Raw genomic sequence first — 21,762 nt, 5'->3', positions numbered from 1 at the left:
TTCATATCGAGAGTTAACAGCTACAATTTCCAAATGCAAGTGACACTTGAAATCAACTCTAGACCTTTTACCTGCTTACTTGTAAGCGAAATAATGAGAGAATAACCCACACCTGGGCATTCACCCAATTTGGGTACCTTCAAATTAGAGCTGAAAGTTATTTAACTGCAACTTCAATATACTGTGGTAGACAGCTAAAATAACAATAACTTTGTCATATGTCCAGATATTTATGCATTGACTTACTGACTGTATATGAGCTAGTGATAGGATGAGAGTAAACAAACTACACATGGACTGCCTGTCAGACTGCCTACTTTTTAACATTTAATACAATTAGTATTGTGACAAATATGGCTACTGTCCGATGAAATTAAAGGTCTCATCAGCAGGTTTCTGGTGTCTTTCAGGGCTCACCAGAGGTTGTGCTCCTCCATGAATTGTCAGAATATGATGGAAACTGGGGGATTCTTCCTGTGCTGCCTCTGTGAGCACCACTTTTATCCACATAAGAAATAATGCAGGCATGTGAATGAGTACAATGAATAGTATGTATAGTAGAATGAATGATAGACAATGAATAGTAGACAATTTCACATACATAAAGGTTCTACATAGATTGATTAGTGTGACATGGGTATTCTCTCAATGATGTATATCAATAATTAATTCACTATAGCTAATGTTTATTTCTTGAATGAAATGCAATCTTCCTGTTTCCTGCAATTTCAGACTTAATATTTTAATATCAGAAATAAAATCTTTCTATAGCAACAGACACAAGCAAGTCTAGATGTCATGTTGCTGGAAACAGCCTGTTTGTGATTGATATTTTTATTTATTTATTTATTTATTTATTTATTTATTTATTTATTTTGGGACTCGGGGGTGAGGGGTTCCCCCATTCAGAATAATTTCCATCTTTCCAAGTTTGCTTGAAATATTTAATTTTTTCACTCAATCTCTGTAGACATTCTATTTGAAATCAAATTGCTGGGGCTTTTAAAACGTGAACATACTGAAGTGCTTGTTTTTCAGTTTAGCTGAAGGTTACTGCCGGAGCTTTTTGTGGATTTTTTTCCTGGAGGAGGAGACCGTTGTCAATTTAGCCAGACTGCTGCAGGTGCTCAACAGATTTAACCCTTGGAGAGTAAGTTATTTTTATATTCCACTATTCACTATTCGGTTTGTCTGCATGGTATAATTTTTGCATTGGGATTTTTGTAATATATCAATATATTTTTTTCGTATATTTACCGTGCTAACTTTTGTTTTTAAGGTACGCTATTCCAGCATGCTGTTTTCAGCTGCATGTGGTAATTTAATTGGGCAGCATTTGTTAAACTCTCATGAGCAAGACAATATTTTATAACACTTAAAACGTTCAAACAATAAAACTATAACTACTGAATACACTGGTTGAAAAGTAAATGTTTGTAATCTTTGGTAATATTCTTGAAGGATAGCTAACAGGTTCCTTCAGTACAATTTAGAGACAGACATTCTGTAGAAATCATTACTGAAAGATTCACTGTAAAGAAAAATGACCAAATATACAGCCATAACATTAAAACCACCTGCCTAATATTATGTTGGTCCCCCTTGTGCTGCCAAAAGAGCTCTGACCTGTTGAGGCATGGACTCCAGAAGACCTCTGAAGGTGTGCTGTGGTATCTGGCACCAAGACGTTAGCAGCAGATCCTTTAAGTTGCAGGGTGAGACCTTCATGGATCGGACTTGTTTGTCCATCACTTCCCACAGATGCTCGATCGGTTTGCGATCTGGGGATTTTGGAGGCCGAGTCAATACCTTGAACACTTTGTCATGTTCCTTTTTTCAGCAATTTGTGCTAAAGTAGCTCTTCTGTGGGATCGGACCAGACGGACTAGCCTTCGCTACCCATGTGCATCAGTGAGCCTTGGACACCCATGACACTTTTGCCGGTTTACCAGTTGGCCTTCCTTGGACCAATTTTGGTAGGTACTAACCACTGCATACTGGAAACAATCCACAAGACCTGCCGTTTGGAGATGCTCTGACCCAGTCGTCTAGCCATCACAATTTGGCCATTGTCAAAGTCGCTAAGATCTTTACACTTGCCCATTTTTTCCGCTTCCAACACATCAACTTCTAGAACTGACTGTACACTTGCTGCCTAATACATCACACCCCTTGTCAGGTACCATTGTAATGAGATAATCAGTGTTGTTCACTTCCCCTGTCAGTGGTTTTATTGTTATGGCTGATTGGTGTATGTGGTATATAGATTTTTACTGGCCTTATGTTTGTATCTTAAGACAGATTTAATTAGCAGACTAGTGTGGGTGTATACGACACTGTTAGCTTAGCTGCAGTAGCAGAATGAATCATTATTTTACTAACTAGTACTTCTTTCTAACGTACTTACTCTGTGTGTTTGATAAATCATTCACCTACAGTTGCAATATGCAGAACAGCATGCAGTCAGTAAAAACTCCTTCCCTGTAAAATGTAAAAGTTCCCATTCTTTCCAAATAATGCAGAAATGTATTGCCACAAGCAGGTACCTTAAAAAGGTAGACTTATCTACTGCTGCCTGTATTGTATTGTTGATAACTAGGTAACAAGGAAAAGTAACCAAAATTGTGGTCTTTTCTTTTGCACTAAGCTATATAAATGAAGGAAGACTACTTCCAATTCTTACCCTTGATGATTATTATTTGGGTTATGGTGGATAGGTTAATCACAGGATCAGAGAATATTTTAATGTTTCTGTTGGAAGGTGCTGGCTGGATGTGGACTGGCTCTCTTTCTGGCATTCAGCATCTCATTGCTCAATCTTTGTGACTCCTCCCATTCACAGCCCTACTGCCAAATCTTTCAAAGAGCTCTTGTCAGTCAATATCACAATATCATTGAAAATAAATAACAAAAATGAATGAGAATAAGAGAACCTACTTTATTTCTTCCCATCATCTTCAGGAAATTAGGACAATCTAACGTTCTGTTGAACATATGACTAGAATATTCCAAATATTTAATAAAGGAAATACATTTAGGTAATAGGGCTAAGTGAATATTGTGGAAGTAAGATGTACATTTTTCATAGCATATGGATGAATCATGGAAAAGTGTGTTTCAAACATGAGTTAAATGCTACACACACTAATGCAAAAATAATAAGATTGAAGTAATTATTGATTTTATTTCACAATATAGTTATACATGGTGCTGTATATGCTGTAGACTATATAGTGATGTATATATGCGTTTTATTTATGTTTTAAATTCTTTATCTGAAACATGCACATAGGATGTTGTGAAGGATAGTTTACCTGTGTTTAAAATTTGAAACTTTAAAATTTATGTCTACTTTACATACATATATATAAATATAATCTCAGTGAGAAGCTAATGGCACTCCTACTGCCGAATCACTCATAATACAGTTCTATATTGTACAGCAATTAGTTCCGGTTCACTTATTTGATTGGACAAGCAGCATTTCAAGAGTGCTGATATATTAATTTAATAGCACTGGAACATTTCACTGTTTGTATCACTCAACTTATCTGTGCTTGATACAGTTCTCTGTTCATTTGCACCATTGTTAGACTTACTATGGGCTGTAATAACTCTCTATCCAGCTGTGGCTTCTTTCTGTACAACAGCACTCTTGCTCATAGTATAGAGATAATTCACAGTTGACTTCTTTGCAGGCCAGTTAAAATAGATTATTAAAATAGGTCTGCTGAAAGGACAACTTCTAAGTTTTTAAAATTTGCCCCATTTTTGCCCCATTACTTGCTATTGTTTTTGTAATTGATCCCCCACTCTGAACTAATTGAATAGTACTGCCCAAGATGAATCCAACAACTTGGGGGCAGTATGGATCAGCTTAAATCAATGATCCAGGAGCTGACTTGCAACTCAGAGGCTTGTATTTCTCAAAAGACCCCTCCTTACAGCTCAGTGGCTAGTCATCTTCCTCACCTCTTATCTGAAAAGCACAAGGATGTTATGTCTAGGACATAACTAGGAGGTTCTATCAGGTTAAAATGCCCTACCATTTACCATTTTCAGCTCTTGTCTTGGGCAGTGTCTGGGGAAGAGTCTAGTTAGGCTCTAGCCAGCACGCAGGTGCCTACAACAGGCTCTAACCTAGCTGTGCCTGGCAGTCTAAAGAAGGTTGCAGCCCAGGTAGGGTTGGATGGTGCAATGCAACCCACAGTGAACACACCTCACTTGACACCTGACCCACTTCTTGCCAAGCTACATGATGAGTATTTGCTAACTTGGATTATACATCTTGTCAGATGTGGTGATGTATGCATATGCAGAATCTGTCTTGCATACTGTTGTCACTCTTCTCAATCCTGCCATGAAAGAGGCCTTAGATAGGAGCTTGCAGGTTTTGGAATCACAAAGCCAGCATCATTTGTTTTGCGCCTTTATGACACCACACTCTAGTTCCACGTTCAAATGCCTACAAGGGGTCTGTCTACCCTGTACTACTTTTAGACGGGTGTCCACACCCTCAGACTTCTGGTGGGTGTCTGAGAGTGCCCCTTGTCTACTTTCTGGGGTAAAGCTCACAGAGAGCTGAAAGTGCAAACTGAGGGTAAAACAGTGAAAGAAAAAGAATTTCTCATAGTGGAAGTGGAAGTTATTTTGACTCATGTCTACACCAATAAAAATATTATTTATCTGCATAACAGCACTTGAAATGGCTATAATCTGATCATGGACACCAAGCACCTCACACAGGAAAACTGCTATGTTAATATGGTTTAAGTGTCTTGATTAAACTCTAGTGTTGTGCTGTGTCAAAGCATGAAGGAGATGAAGGGTATATGCTCATGAGTGTGTTGGAACTTGGTGTGTTGGCCACAGCATAAGTGCTAAAATGCAATAAAATGTGCTGTAAAAGATAACTGTCTCCCAACAGGAGTGGTTTCTGGGAAGGGCTCTTTACGATGCTGGTGCAACCATTATCCATCATTATGCCTTCTCAGAAGAGCCGACTGCGTTCAGCTACCCTGATTTTGCTGCTGGCTGGGCCCTCAGCTGCTCTCTGGTTAAAAGGTGAGGCTTTGAGTTTGTCTGGTTGCCCTTCCTTGCCTTAAAGAAAAGCTTACTTTGTATTGGGTAAATGTCAAATAACTTAATTCATTTGGTATTTCAGATTAGCTGATTACATGAAGTATGAGCCACCCAAATCAGATTTCACCATCGACCTTAAGCATGAGGTATGTTTGTCTTAAAAAGCCCAGGTCTGATCTTATAAAGTGTGATATTGTAGTAGGGCTAGGCAATTATGTGACAAACTTTTCTGTGATATTGTCAGTGTCGTCAGTATGTTGGCTCACTATACCAAGTAGCTTATACATATACTTTGTATAATCACATACTTATATAATCATACACTTTTGTGCTGGATGTTTAATTTTTTTGGTATTAAACAATTTTTAAATATTTCATTTTAAATAAAATGTGCCATTTTTTTTATACTTCTTTAAAAATTGGCTCTACTTTTTTGATGTTGGGTTTCAGGAAAATGTATTATAATATATTTTTTTTCCATATCACCCACTCCTGGATTTCAGAATGGTACAGCATCCAGTGCAAAACAAAATGCAGCATTTCATATGTAACTTCCTTTTTTCCATTTTCCTTTGTAATTCCATTACTCTAACCTTTCCAAGTAAGGTTTGAAGATCGTTGTTCATCTTATTTTATGACTGTGAGACTTCCACATATTTATGATTAACAAGCTGACTCTTTAACGACAGTTGCATTATTGCTGCATGACTGCTTCAGTATTTGTCGTCTATATTGGAATGTGATTATTCATGCCAGCTGCAGCAAATAAAGCTGTGGTTTAGCTGAACAGTTGTTTTCTACAAACCTTGTGAGCTCAGATGCTGGGTGCTTAACCATGTGGAACATAAGCATGTGTGAAATTAATACTTACTTGGTTGATTGCATATATCTTAGTGGAAAAGCATGACAATTCTCATGACTTTTACCATTACTTGTGTTGTCTCAGGGTGGTGTGAATTTAGGTCTGAGGATGGAGGCATTTATGAATTAAATAATCATTATGAATTATGAATTAAAGAATTAATCTGTCTGTCTCTGTCTAATTCTGTATTGCTACTGTCAAGTTTAAAAATTCCTTAACGCTTTTTACTATCATGACATCATTTTGAAATATGACCTGCAAATAATACACTTTTTTCTCACCTCTGTTTGTTCACAATTATGTAATGGACAGCCAATGACATTTTCTTCTTCTTCTTCCATTATTACTCACCTTCCTTATTTCAGGTGGTGTTATATACATATATTTGTATGAATACAGATATTAGAAAATGCCACTGATGGGGAATATGAACTTGGCGATGGCGAGAGACATTGCGTTGTCTTCCTTTCTTCCATCCTTTCACTTGTTCTTTCTCTGTCACAGGAAGAATAAGACTGTCTGTTCCTAAAAGAGAGCTGTCAGAGTGCACTACTTCTTCCTTTCTTATTATTCTCTGTTGATTTCTAGCTCCAAGAGGCTGTTTGCAACTCTCTGGTCTTGCCTCTTACACCTCTCTCTTTCCTGAAAGTGTGCCTTCCTTCTCAGTAACGTTTCCTTTGTACCCTTCCTTATGCCTGTATGTTTCTTAAAAATCCTGCTGTTTGTCCCATATCATCAGCGCGGCCCACTTATCCGATGGTCTGAATAGTGTAATGATCTGAACTTTTCTATAGATTGCCCTGTATATTTGGGAGGAGGGAAGAGGTCCTGCTTTAACCGCTGTTCACGAGTTCTGCTCTGAACTTCATGGCTCGCCAAACACTGAGCATTGTGCTACCACTGTCAACTCTTACCTGTCGAGCTGTGTAGGTATATTATTTCATTGACTGTGGTGTTTTGTTTAGAATCTACAGATTGTACCCAAATCACTAAAGCATTTAAAAGATGTTTTGTGAAAACTATACTCAGTACACTTAAGAAAAACCTTTTTATTATGATTACCGTAGACATTTTTTTTTAGTATTTCATAGAGGAAGCGTGATATCTTTGGCTGAATTGGCACAGATCTTGTGGACAGATCAATAGTTCTATCTATCTATCTCTCTATCTATCTCTCTATCTATCTATCTATGCATCCATCCATCCATAAGAAAATGAAATTGACAAGTACACTGTAATTCATGTTAAAATATAATTTATAATAAAATATACAGTAAATTGCTTATATTGAAATTGTCTACTTTGTTCTGCACATGAAGATCTGGCATAAACCTGGCACTCTGTTTTGTAAGAAATTTTAAGACCATAGCTCTAATAGCTGTCACAGTTCTTCTAGATCTTTTTGTACTGTGTGTCTCTCTGTAGGGTACCCTAGTGAAGAGGGAGGACCTTTTTGTGGCAGTGAAGACTTGTCAGAAATTCCACCGAGAGAGAGGTGCATTATCATCAGCTTTTAGCTGTGCTGTCTGCATTTTGCTGACTGTAGTTTGGAAGAAATTCTGAGTGGACACAAAATTGCAATGACAACACCTCCCACTAACAAGCCCCACACTGTGAAGATTCCATCAGTGAAAGATTGTCATTTAAAAAAAAAATGTTAAAATGAATTAGTTGTTCCCAACTGATAAAAATAGTTCTTAGTACCTGATTTTTCTGGGACCCTACTAAAACTCTTTAATATGATGTCTGTCTTTGGTTGTCTTTATTTTGCATTTCAAAGACTTTTCTGAAAAGTCAGCAACATTTCAGCTTGTTTCATCATGTATTTGGGAAAAACTTTACATTTCTCCAAGGCTTTCTCCTGCAATAAGTTACCACTGGGTAATTTAGTCAGTTAATTAGACCTAAAACAAAAAAAAAAAAGGTGCCCACTTTCTGTAGTATGGGACTGAGATAAGTGGTGTTGGCGCAATCCTAAAATTTAATTGCAGTTATTTACATGACTAGAGTTGTTTTTAAGCAACCGTTTCAGTGAAATGTTAAAAGGTACAACATTTTTATTCAGTCCCATCAAAACATCAAACATTAGCTAAAAGCATATTTTAGAACAGAACTGTCATTGTGGTATTTAAAGTTTTGTGATGGTGTTTACTGATTTGGCTGTTGGATTAGTTTGATGTGATAATTATATCTATACAACTGTTCAGTTAAATTGTATGCAGGTATTAGGATTGGTTTAATAAATTCTCAGAATCATTTTATAATTAAAAAAGAAAATACAATATCTTATATCCCATCGAACTGTCTCTAATCCTTCCTTAATCTTCTTTTCATTCCTCATTTATGCCTGATCATTCCTCGTTTGTCTTTCTGTGCATACTTTTTTCCTTAGTGCCTGTAGTAAAAAAGACCTGGGTGAAGGATGCTGCCTTGCTTGAGTTTTATAGTGATATTGCTGATCCAGCCATCCCCACCACTGACCTGGGAGTCCCCAACACAGAGAGTGGTAAGTATTTATAGCGGTGTTATGTGTTTTTGTATTTGTATGCTATGGCCTTCCTTAAAAGCTTTCCTTAAAAACACAGTGTCTCAAATAGCTCTAACATGCAGTGCCATGTCCAGGTTAAAAATACCTACTCATCCCATTTCCACTCTTCTTATCCACCTAATTACCTAATTTTACACTGAACCATTCCCTGCAGTGACTGACTATTTTATCAGCTCCACCTACCATACAGATGGATTTTTGGGTGTACAATTACTGATTGTAGCCCATGTGTTGATATGCACAATTTGCCAGCCCTTCTCTACCTATTAATGGAAATGGCCCACCATGGGACCATTGCTAACCAGATATTATCTGGGTTGTGGTTCATTCTCAGCACAGCAGTCATGCTGACATGGTAGTGTATCATGTTCTGCTATAGTTCTCAGGTACAGCAGCAGGATTCTTAAATTTTTTAGTCACTACTGGGATGACATCAGTCTGCCAACCAAAATATCCAGAAGCTGTTAGTCATGGATGTCAGAATGATTAACACGGTGCATGGAGTATCTAACTATAATAATCTCTAATTATCCACCTACAAGGGTGGCTTATTTTGTTGGGTGTAGTGTATATGGTACGGTTACCTGATAAAATTGTCATTGATAAAGTCCATATTTCTAGCATTTTGCAGTATTTTAATTCTACATAGAGTGTAGTAATAGACTGTTTTAAGCGTGGGAGTCTTTTTTTTTAATATATATTACAGAAGGAATTCAGCCATTTTGCTGGGTCATCAGATATAACTGTACTGAACATAGCGTTAGCTACGCTGGGCATCATGGACAGAAGAAGAGATGTTGCATTGAGTCAGGACCAGTTGTGAGACTTGGAAATTAGCCTGTTTTCTCCTCACTTTTTGTAATTTTATTGTGGCACCACTTGGTTAGTGAAGTGTTGGTGTGTTCTGACATAACTGAAAAACTGTTACGTTCTATAACAATTGTTCTGTATTTCTATTGGTCAGACCCTTCATTTGAGCAGAAATACCCCATTAGCTGCACAGATTGCAGACACATTGCCTTTGTCTGGTTAGCATTAGCTGGCTAGCCTGTGAATACAGCCAGGCAGTTCCGCTATGCTAACAAGTTTTAACAGATTATTGTCAGAGATGTCTGAACAATTAACATGGCTTGCTAAGCTCACAGCTAACGTTGCTCACTGATGTTATTTGTGGTTGGAATTGAATTTGGCTGTCAGCAAGATTGTCTTGCTTTTGACGTGCATTACTGTTTGGGGTTTCAAAAAATAAGAAAAACACAATGCTGTTAAGAAAGTCAAGTAATCTTGTGTCACAATCGTAAGTCAGTTGTTATCAAAAAGGACAAAAATCTAGCGTTTAAAAATTTATTCATATGTTTAGTCTGATGTATAAATGAATAGTATAGCAAGGTGATTTGCCCGTATCTCTGATACTTAATGATCCATCTCTACATTATCATTCGCGAATTAATGGAAGGCCTTCTCCAGATTCAGCAGAGATTTTGTCCCAGAACCATGTAAACTCTGCCCCTGGAAGCACAAGCTGATATTCATATCCCTTTAGAGTATAAGTCCTCTGTTCAGGGAAAAGTAAATAAAGCATGCTAGAAGTTGCCATCATAGACTAATCATAGATTAATATGCATGTTCATCTATTCATCATGTATATTTGCATATCAAATTACAAATCAGGGAATATGTAGAAGGAAGTTTTTCTAAAGACACTTAGGATAGAAGAGAATATTGTCCTAATGCAGGTGCAGGCGAGTTGAGACGGATGCAAATGCAGTAAAGGGTTTATTTATTAAGAGAGGCAGGCAGACAAATCCAAAACAACAGGCAGAATCAGAATCAATAAACATGCGTGGGTCAGGCACTCAGCAAACAGAGAACACTGGGCAAAGGCAGAAAACAAAAACCGAGAACTAAACGAAGTCAAGAAACCAGGAAAACAAACACAGAACAAAGGCTTGTTGTGGTTCAGGAGGTAAAAAACTAAAACAATACAGTGCACAGCGCTTCACTTTTTCCACATTTTGTTATGTTACAGCCTTATTCCAAAATGGATTAAATTCATTATTTTTCTCAAAATTCTACAAACAATACCCATAATGACAACGTGAAAGAAGTTTGTTTGAAATCTTTGCAAATTTATTAAAAATAAAAAATGAAAAAAATCACATGTACATAAGCCTTTGCCATGCCACTCAAAATTGAGCTCAGGAGCATCCTGTTTCCACTGATCATCCTTGAGATGTTTCTACAACTTGATTGGAGTCCACCTGTGGTAAATTCAGTTGATTGGACATGATTTGGAAAGGCATACACCTGTCTATTTAAGGTCCCACAGTTAACAGTGCATGTCAGAGCACAAACCAAGCCATGAAGTCCAAGGAATTGTCTGAAGACCTCTGAGACAGGATTGTATCGAGGCACAGATCTGGGAAAGGGTACAGAAATATTTCTGCAGCATTGAAGGTCCCAATGAGCACAGAGGCCTCCATCATCTGTAAATGGAAGAAGTTTGCAACCACCAGGACTCTTCCTAGAGCGGGCCGCCCGGCCAAACTGAGGGATCAAGGGCCTTAGTCAGGGAAGTGACCAAGAACCCGATGGTCAGTCTGACAGAGCTCCAGCGTTTCTCTGTGGAGAGAGGAGAACCTTCCAGAAGAACAACCATCTCTGCAGCACTCCACCAATCAGGCCTGTATGGTAGAGTGGCCAGACGGAAGCCACTCCTCAGTAAAAGGCACATGACGGCCCGCCTGGAGTTTGCCAAAAGGCACCTGACAGACTCTCAGACCATGAGAAACAAAGATTGAACTCTTTTGCCTGAATAGCAAGCATCATGTCTGAAGGAAACCAGGCACTGCTCATCACCTGGCCAATACCATCCCTACAGTGAAGCATGGTGGTGGCAGCATCATGCTGTGGGGATGTTTTTCAGCGGCAGGAACTGGGAGACTAGTCAGGATCGAGGGAAAAATGAATGCAGAATGTACAGAGACATCCTTGATGAAAACCTGCTCCAGAGTGCTCTGGACCTCAGACTGAGGTGAAGGTTCATCTTCCAACAGGACAACGACCCTAAGCGCACAGCCAAGATAACAAAGGAGTAGCTACGGGACAACTCTGTGAATGTCCTTGAGTGGCCCAGCCAAAGCCCAGACTTGAACTCGATTCAACATCTCTGGAGAGATCTGAAAATGGCTGTGCACCGACGCTCCCCAACCAACCTGTTGGACCTTGAGAGGTCCTGCAAAGAAGAATGGGAGAAACTGCCCAAAAATAGGTGTGCCAAGCTTGTAGCATCATAATCAAAAAGACTTGAGGCTGTAATTGCTGCCAAAGGTGCTTCAACAAAGTATTGAGCAAAGGCTGTGAATACTTATGTACATGTGATTTTTTTTTTTTTTTTTTTTTTCATTTTTTCGAACAAACTTCTTTCACGTTGTCATTATGGGGTATTGTTTGTAGAATTTTGAGGAAAATAATGAATTTAATCCAGTTTGGAATAAGGCTGTATTGTAACAAAATGTGGAAAAAGTGAAGCGCTCTGAATACTTTCCGGATGCACTGTACTTGCGTTGTTACAATGAAACACGAGGGTATAAATAGACGAACTAATCAAGGGCCAATCAGGAAGGTGATAACGATGATGACACATTTGGAAAACAACCAATAACAAGACCAATAACCAAACTAACACACATGTCAAAGTAAACAAAGATGAAGATGGCAATGAAAACAAAGAAAACAAAATAACCTGGAAGCATGCTGTCGCTGAGTGTCAGAGGGGGTATACCTGACAGAATATAATAGAATAGAATTTTATCAGACTAGAGTATAATAGAATATAACATTGGTATCATTCAAGAATAGCTGTACCTTTCTTCAAGTAATCAGTCTTATAGAATTACTTATATATTACTACCAATACAGCTATATTACTATTAACTGTTAATTAAGAATAAACATAGCAATCCGGGGAATGATGCATTCTTGTGAATCCATTCGTTTTGTGGAAAAATAAAAGTTGAAATCTCAATTTGAAGTGAAAAGAAGGGTCCAGCTGCTTCGTGTGTTACTCTCAGCTGCTTTGGCAGTGGTTGGGTTCAAGTTGCAGGTGAAAATAAAGTAATAAGAAAGGAAAGATGCATTCGTTTTGGTTGAGTGGAATCTAGCTTTGCTGCATATAAGGCCAAGTGCACGCAAAGACTATTGGCTTTTCCACCAAGTTGTTCCTGCAGAGGGCGTCTCTTTTTGTTCATTCACTAAGGTGCTGGACATGAGAGAGAAACTTTCCTTTGAGGGCTTTTATTCCAGGGGTCTTCTTCTCATAAAATGCATAAAATATATTATAATTTATTTCTTATAGAAAGAAGTCACCTTTGGTCGTGGCACCACAAACTATCCTTTTACACACTACATACTATACCTTCTATCAAGAACTCTGACAAAAAGAATCAGTGGTAATTCGTACTTCTGAAATAGACATGAAGAAACTGGTTGTGGATGGAATAACTCACTTGTAAATATATCCAAGAAGAGAATCAAAACGAAGAAAGTGCACAGATGGGACAAAATGTGGTGATCAGTGATTGGTTGGTGGGAACAGCGCTTGGTTGATTGACTCTTAACTCATATACCTAGCAGCTTTATTGTGTGCTGGAGAGCCATACTGAATATGAGAGTCACTAACATCTGCTCAAAACATTGCTAGGTTTGTCAATAAAAAGTCGCCAAATCTAGCAACAAAGTCTCTAAGTTGGCAACACTGTTCAGCTTTCCCAAAAGAAATGACAAAATACACAATACAAAATTAATTTTTATTTATTTCGAGAATTTAAAAAACAAAAATAAAAATGTTTTCTGAACCTTATTTTAGTAAGTCTGAGACTTAGAAATTATGGCAGTGGGATATGGTTGAGTGTCAGGTGCGGATGAAAAGGAGGCGGGTTGAATTGGCAGGTAACGTGTGATGATTCCCACCTATGCGTAATCATGACGAGGCTACTTACATGTTCTTTGTCTGTCTTTTAGAAAAATGCCATGAACCTGAGTGAGAGAAACAGAGCTGACAGAGCTTGTACATAACACACACTCACGCACACGCTGGAGCATGAGCTTGGAGTGTTGGTGAACTTGATTGAAGGTGAGGTGTGTGCATGGGGATGTTCAAGTATCTGCTGGTGCCACTTATTATTAAATTCCAGGGCAAAAGCATAGAGTAGAGGTAGCGGTTGATCCTCGCCTCACCGATCCACTAATTCTTGGGACAAATTGAGTTTCACGCATTATTATGAGAAATGTTTGTGAGCGGGTCCTGCAGCAGCGAGGCACAGTGTGGAATGTGCGCAGTGTTGGCTGGGGAGGCGGTGCCGGCGCTGTTGACATCAGCTCCACGTCAGGGGGTCGCAGAGAGTGGGGAGGCCTCTGCTCCTCTACCTGTCGCGGGGATTCCCCGAACAGATTTTCCTTTTTAGCAGTTGTGGATGAGACCCTGAGGCATGCCTTCAATCAAGTGAGAGTAATTGATGGTCAAAAAATTCAGTATAATGTTTCGCTATCCCACCTGTATATTTTAATAATAATTTTTATTAAGGGTAGGTTATATGGAGTGATGCAGGACACTCAAACCAAGGAAGAGACGACCCAATTGTTGGTACTGAAGTACCATAGGGAAATGCTGTTCCATGTGGCTCTTAATCCCATGGCTGGGTGTTTGGGGCAGGATAAAACACTAAACCATCTCATGGCCCGTTTCTCTTGGTCGGGCATTTGCGGCGATGTTCACAGATGTTCGCAGGTGTTGCATGTCGTGAATGTCAGCTGATGTCCACACAGACCTGGACCAACCTGTCAACCTTGGGCACCAATCACTGTGGGACTCCTCGATTACTCCCATGTCAAGCATAGCCTTGAGTTCATCCGGAACTACATTTTTCTTGTGCTTAGGTAAACGGTAGGGGTGGCTGCGTAACACCACACCTGGGGGAGTTTTAATGTAGTGCTCTATGAGGATTGTGCGACCGAGTAGAGGCGAACACATCCGAAAGTTCCTCTTGCAACACGGCAACCTGTGCTCTCTGGGAACCTGAGGGATCGTCCCCACAAGGGATTGGGGTGCAATGAGCCGAGGACTGGAGGCACCTCCAGTCCTAGCTCCTCTCTCCGGAACCACCGTTGCCAGAGCCACAGGAACCACATCTCTCCATGATTTAAGGAGATTGAGGTGGTATATTTACAGTGCATTGCCTCTATCCATTTAACTTGAAGGTCTCTCCTCCCAATTTTCCATAACGACATCCAAGACACTGCTGGGCTTGCAGCTATATGGCAATTTGAATGGGGAAAACCCCATGGAGGCTTGTGGGACCTCTCGTACTGCAAATAACTGGAGTTCCAGCCACTTATACCAATTCCGAGCGTCATCATGAACGAACTTCTGAATCATGTTTTTGAGAGTTTGATTAAACCAGGGGAGGAAAAGCAGGGTGAAAAACAGGTCCGTGGAGTTGGCCCTGGGAAAGAAGGGAGAAGAGAGAGAGAGGAAAAGGCGAGACGCTTGGACCAGGGACCACCACCAGGTGATCCTCTGCCAACTGAACGAACCCATCCAGGGACGCGGGCCGGTGGCACTGAACCCACTCTGCTGTTCCTGTTGAGAGTCGAGTGACTGCTCCAGTACCACCAGCTTGATTGTCTATTCTGTGTCCCACTTCTCTGCCAGCAACCACTGACGACAGGAGTACGCAGCAGCTGAAGGAGCAGCCAACCTCAGTGAGCTGCAGTGACTGGAAGCATCGGTGGTTTTTCCTCTGGTGTTCAGCTGATGTGCTGCAGGACTGCCCTCTTGACACTCAGATACTCCAGCTGTTTCCTTGGCAGCAGCTGTTGGGCAGCAAGCTGGCGTGGAGTCAGAGAGCCCATTCATCCTCTGGCCCCTCGTATGCAGCTGCCACATGCTCGAAAAGATCAATGAAGGCCTCCGGATCATTGGTGGAAGCCATCTTGAGGAGCGTCACATGTGGGACGGTGGCAGGGGACACAGCTGGAGATGTGGTTGGCTACAGCAGCTTCTGGAGTGCCTGCCGGCTCTCAGCCTGTTCCTGAGCCAGGGCTTCAAAGCGCAGCTACTGCTCATTGTGCAGGTAGAGGAGCGCATGCTGTTGGGTTTGGTGGAGTCTGGCGAGGAACTTGATGATATCGCAGAGTGGGGAGGCTTCCATAGCAATGTCTAAATCCTCCTTGGTCCCGGGTTTGTGTACCATTTTAAAACCCGGTATGTGTGGGTGCGGAGGAAGACTCAGAAGGCAGGCAAAATTTCAGCAGAGCTCTGGGCTCACTTTTATTTTCAGCAGCTTTTCAGTGCATTTTCAAAAACTCAACAAAAAAACCAAACAAATGGAAATGCAACCAAAAAGGGGCCTTCACTATCTCATGGTTATTGCCTCGTTCCAGGTTAAGATCATGTACCGTGCGTGGGTGTAAGTGTGTGCGTATGTGTTGCAAGCTCCGCCAGCTATGCCACTCTGTCTCTCTGGCTCACAGCAGTCACTGAAAGCACAAAGAAACACACATAAGTAGGCTTGCGCTAGAAAGATGAAAATATAAATATTCAGCTATACTGATTAAAATTTCAGTCAATAGATATTTTGCACAAATTTCCCCTCGTAAATGTTTTTTACAATTTGGCCGATGTGTTATTAAACAAACATTTTATTATTAATTTCTTCACGTCTGCTGATCTTTGACACATTATTAATAAATGCTTGCTTGTTACCTCTTCCATAACCACTATACCAGTATAAGGTATGCTAACTTCTGATCTGTGAGTTGTGATTGTATTGACACTCATTCTTTGCTGTAGGAGGATTAGTGCTATTTTCATTGTAGAGATATATCATTGGACTATAATGAGAGATGTAGTTCCACAAAGGCATCTTGTTTTGCAATGATACTGGTCTTCCTTTATAATGTATCCCTTCTTCAAACAGAGATTAAATAGATAGGTGTCTCTATATATTGTAAAATTCACAAAGACATTTTTTTTTTATCCCAACTGCAGCCCTTGGAATGGAAAATCTCCCTCTTTCTCCCTCTCTCTCTCTCTCTCTCTCTCTCTCTCTCTCTCTTTCTCTCTCTCATTCAGCGTTTATTAAGGGTGTAGTAACATTTTTGCTTGCATATGTCAAGTGCCAGACAGTCTGATTATGTGTGTGTGTGTGTGTGTGTAAACACAGAGTGGAGTGACTGTTGAAGAGAAAATGTCTGTCACTTTGCTGTGTTCAACACTTGAACAGATCTCTGATCTGCCCCCACCTCTCTGTGGTAGAGTCCAAGTTATTCTCCTCTTGCTGATTCCTTTCTTTCCTCTAGTGCCCATAATAGTCATAATGCTGGGCCTCTATTCAGAAATGCATTCCATTTCCCCTGCATGCACTTTTGACCAAATTTGCATCCACAGGACACAGATATGTATGAGCAAGCCACTACAGGCATTAACGCAGCATCCTGGGTCTTCATAGTCAACTATGAAATTCATTTGCCTATTAATTCTGTCATTTCTTTGTCATTGCCTTTTATGGTCAATTCTTTTTTACAACTTCTTGTGTTTCCTCTGGCATTATTAGTCATGCTGTTTTATTGCCTTTGGAGTGAGACTAGCAACATACAACATCTGAAGTGTTTTGGCGCATCAAAGGCCTTTTCATATTAATTGGTAAACAAGGAAGCGAAGGGAAATGTTTCTTTTTCTAAAGGGAGATATCACATAACACAGTTTAATGTAATGATACTGATCTTCTTCTTCTTCATTTCTATTACATAAATGCAATGCATTACATAAATAATTAAATTTTAAATTGTGAAATTTGGTTCTCAGGGCACTGTGCAAAGACGTTTGCTATTTTACGGAGGTTTGTCAGTGGAGAAGTGACTCAAGCACCATGGCTGCTCCTAGTAGATGATGACACGTTGATAAGGTAACATGTCCGGCAGCATAGTGAAACCCACAGGTACACACTGTCCCTCAAAAACAAAAAAAAAACCTTACCCGTAGCATGCTGGCCCAGAATCAGGTTAATGTGAAACTGAAAAACAGGTCCACCCAGAGAGAAGCACTGACATTGTGTGGTAAAGAACAGACTTCCACAACTTTGTCATCTGATCAGGCATCCTAATTCAGAATACCTATGTATCAGCTTTTGCTGCAGTCGATACAGACATTTTACTATACGTATTTTGGTCCCAGTTTTAATGGGGTCTATTCTCTATACTGCTATGCTCTTGTTGGGAGATAAAAATCAGGCACTTTGGGCAGTGATGTGTGTTGTGATTGCTTTCCAGTCTGCCCAGACTCCGGCGGCACCTGCGCTGTTACGACCCTAATGAAGCTGTGAGTATTGGTGAGCGCTATGGCTATAACCTCAGCAAGGGTGGCTACAGCTATATCACCGGTGGAGGAGGGTAAGCCTCTAAAACCAACCTCCCACAGTTGTTTTGATTGGCAGTAGTGCTGTGAAAATATAAGCAATTTAGCATAACCAGTCCATATGTGCATGTTTTCGGACAGCGGAAGGAAATAGGAGAACCTGGAGGAAACCCACATGAACACAGGGAGAGCATTTGAAACTCACGGACATTAACCCTCAGGAGCTCAGGTTCAAACCCAGGACCCTGGAGCTGGGAGGTCGCAATGCTACCCACTATGCCACTGTGCTGCCCTGTCTAGCATCCTTTTAAGCAAATTAACATGTGTCTATTAAATATAATAACTGAAGGCAGTCAGTGTCCTTGGTGTGCATGTTAAGTGCAGCAGGTGGTACAATTCAGAAAAGAGTAGTACACCACAGCATCAAGATGCTTTGTACCACCAAGGAATATATGGACCAGTTGGAGCACATTGCATTTACACAAACATATAAAGTGAAACATTTTCTTTTGTGACACTCAATATGGAGTAGAGGTTTTTCTTTTTTACTGATTGTTGAATGAGTGAAGTAAAAAAAACATGCTGCCACTGTTATTTCAGCAGCCTACTAAATCTTTCTAAATGAAAAACTGAACCTGTAAATGAAAAACTGATAGGCTGGATTGTCCCAGTTATCCGCAGTAACAATTTGTCCACCCCGATGGTCAAATGGTAGACAAATCGCCTATAAGATGAATAGAACAACAGCAGGAATCAACTGCAGTATGAAACTAAATAATGAAAGTCATAAAACTCCTAATTTCAACCCAGCGAGTAATTAGTACACCTGCACAGCACAAAAGCGTTTCAGGCAATGCAGCTAATGTTTAAGCTATTAGTATGCTATACATGAGAAGTTCCTGTGATAGAATTTAAAGTGCAAATGTGAAATTTGTATTACAGCGCTTGTGTAGAATACTACAGTATAAATAGTGGCCAGTGCTATAGTATTCAGCGTCGGTATACAATTTCTTGTAGCTCTTTTAATGCTTGATTAGACTTTAACCTTTATTTTCTCTCATATAATTCTTCTGCTCTGCCATTATTATGCTCCAGTTTTCTATGTTGTCGTGTGTGTGTCTGATAATTCCTGTTGTGTTGTTCTTTTTTTGTTCTTAAATCTTTCTGTCAGTATGGTGTTCAGTAGAGTGGCTGTGTTGAAAATCCTCTCCAGTGGTTGTGGCTGTTACAGTCCGGATGCTCCAGATGACATGGTATTGGGAATGTGCCTTAACACACTGGGCTTGTCAGTCACACACAGCCCACAGTTTCACCAGGTAATACACACACAGTTTGTTTTCTTGAACATTTATTATCATCACATTTTCTTAACCTTCATTTTGAGGTCAAAATGACCAGAAATGGCAATACTGAAAATTATTTTTTCAACGCAAAACATTGCCAAATTCTCAAATGAATATAATTTATTTAAAAAGCAGTTATAAGAAGGATTGTGTAAAAGGGATTTTGTGTGTCTGTTTCCATACATTTAGCTTATATTTCTACTAATTGGCTCAAAATAAAATCAATCATGATATGTTCTTAGTTGACCAGAACATTTGCTAACTATTCCAACAGTTCATGAACTTTATTGTGATCATTTTAATAGATACTATATTTGTGGAGAACTATAAACTCTTCTGCCATGCCATAAATGGTCTCTTTTGTGGTCCACAGGCTCGTCCAGATGATTATCCTAAAGAACTGCTGCTCCGTCAGAGCCCCATCTCCTTCCACAAACACTGGAACATCAACCCTGTGGCTGTGTACCAGCAGTGGCTGATGGACTCCGAGGATCTGCATAAGCAGATCTTCCGGAGAGAGTACAGACAGGAGCTCTAAACCATGAGCTTTCTTTCATGTTATAAGTGTATATAATTTGGGATCTAATTTGGTGAAAGAAATACTCTAATACTTTTCATTTTTGGTTTTATTGGGTTTTATTGCAGAATATTTTGTTTGTTTACCATAAAGAAACAAAAGAAACAAAAAGAATCTAGAAAGCTCTAGATTTAATATTTATATTTTACAGTAATTTGGCAGATGCTTTTATTCAAAGTGACTTACTAGTGCAGAGCACAGTACTGCAGAACCAAACAGTAGCACTCTGACAGTTCTGGGATTTGAACTTACAACCACAAGCTTAAGAAATTCTTCTTATACATTTAGGGGATTTATGGAACAAAAATACTCCAGGAGCAGAATTGAAAAAACTTTTTCTGTAATTTTGTATATTTTATTTGATTTATTTGTTAAAAATGAAGTGTTTTTGATTTATTGTAATTGAACCATGAAGGTTTTCATGATTGGCAATTCTCTACCGATATTATGTACTGTCTTGTTTTACCTGTGCTAAAACCTCACAGTAGTTGAAGTTAAAGGTCAGAATCTTGACATTTGTATGGAAGCCAGAAGCCAGTATTTGTCTTCCTGTAGTAGACCCCCAGGACTTTATCAGCTGCCTCCTCAATATCCCCATGCTTAGCGTATAGCTAGCTGGCTAGTAGGATTTAAACAGAACCTGCGAAAAATACTTCCCAATTGGTTAATCCTGTTTCTCACCATAGCAGCTGGTAACCAATAAAATGTGATTGAACACATTTGATCCGTTCATTTGACATCTGAGGCAGTTAAATATTGAATCGTAATGACTTTGTTGACTTTTATGAACTTCATTATAGTGGAAAACAGTGTTATTTGACATATATAATTAGCTGCTATGCTATGTTAACCACCCACGAATAAGCATTTGGAACTATCATAAAATATTTCATAGGAGGTATATAACCCAAAATAACTGTGCAAATCTCTGTTCAGAAGAACACTGGAGGGTCAGCTGACCTTAACCTTATCAGTTAATTGTTTATAAACATTATTTAATTAAAGTCTTCTTCTGTCTTTTTAATTGCGCTGTACAGTAATTTTAAACACTGTCAGTCCAGGGGTTCCTATTTTAAGTGTTTTCACACAAAGTTAGTCATGGACCAGTATATAGAAAACAGGAAGAAATTGGGAGGGAAAAAAATGCAAATCCATTAACTTTTTTGTGGATCATTGAAATGAAATTGACATAACAATGATACACATCTATCAGCTAACACATTAAAACCACCTGCCTTATATTGTGTAGTTGCCCCTTGTGCCACCAAAACAGCTCTGACCCATCAAGTCATGGACTCCACATAACCTCTGAAGGTGTGCAGTGGTATCTGGCACCAAGACATTAGCAGCAGATCCTTTATGTCCTGTAAGTTTGTCCAGCACATCCCACAGATGCTCAATCAGTTTGAGATCTGGGGAATTTGGAGGCCAAGTCAACACCTTGAACTCTTTGTCATCTTCCTCTAACCATTCCTGAACAATTTTTGCAGTGTGGCAGGGCACATTATCCTGCTGAAAGAGGCCACTGCTATTAGGGAGTACCATTGCCAAGGGGTGTACTTGCCCTGCAACAATGTTTAGGTAGGTGGTACGTATCAAAGTAACATCCACATGAATGCCAGGACCCAAGGTTTCCCAGCAGAACATTGCCCAGAGCATCATACTGTCTTTGCCGGCTTTTCTTCTTCCCATATTGCATTCTGGTGGGATCTCTTCCCCAGGTAAGCGACGCACACGCACCCAGCCATCCTCATGATGTAAAAGAAAATGTGATTCATCAGACCAGGCCATCTTCTTCTGTTGCTACATGGTGCAGTTCTGATGCTCACGGTACATTTGTAGGCACTTTCGGCAGCGGACAAGGGTTATCATTGGCACTCTGACCGGTCTGTGGCTACGCAGCCCCATATGCAGCAAGCTGTGATGCACTGTGTG

At 39.7% G+C, this 21,762-nt stretch overlaps 1 protein-coding gene across 7 annotated transcripts in view; it reads left to right on the top strand.

The window, feature by feature from the left end:
• Nucleotides 1-20,851, top strand: part of b3glctb (beta 3-glucosyltransferase b) — a 32,167-nt gene extending 11,316 nt beyond the window's left edge. For 3 of the 7 annotated variants that reach the window (XM_026941545.3, XM_053241541.1, XM_034312945.2), the window contains exons 4-14: nt 411-487; nt 1,044-1,150; nt 4,928-5,064; nt 5,165-5,228; nt 6,739-6,870; nt 7,370-7,439; nt 8,337-8,450; nt 17,359-17,458; nt 17,823-17,942; nt 19,079-19,223; nt 19,624-20,851. In XM_026941545.3, the coding sequence (XP_026797346.1) occupies nt 411-487; nt 1,044-1,150; nt 4,928-5,064; nt 5,165-5,228; nt 6,739-6,870; nt 7,370-7,439; nt 8,337-8,450; nt 17,359-17,458; nt 17,823-17,942; nt 19,079-19,223; nt 19,624-19,788 (1,231 nt within the window). In that variant the 3' untranslated portion in view covers nt 19,789-20,851. Of the gene's footprint in view, nt 1-410; nt 488-1,038; nt 1,151-4,927; nt 5,065-5,164; nt 5,229-6,738; nt 6,871-7,369; nt 7,440-8,336; nt 8,451-17,358; nt 17,459-17,822; nt 17,943-19,078; nt 19,224-19,623 lie in introns of all 7 variants that reach the window. The other 4 variants (XM_026941544.3, XM_026941542.3, XM_026941543.3 and 1 more) reach the window with 2 other exon arrangements.
• The last annotated feature ends 911 nt before the right edge of the window (nt 20,852-21,762 follow it).

This window comes from Pangasianodon hypophthalmus, chromosome 17 (genome assembly GCF_027358585.1).
Source record: "Pangasianodon hypophthalmus isolate fPanHyp1 chromosome 17, fPanHyp1.pri, whole genome shotgun sequence".
Lineage (NCBI taxonomy): Eukaryota > Metazoa > Chordata > Actinopteri > Siluriformes > Pangasiidae > Pangasianodon > Pangasianodon hypophthalmus.
Note: the sequence above shows the minus strand (reverse complement) of the source record. Positions and strands in the feature narration are given on the sequence as shown.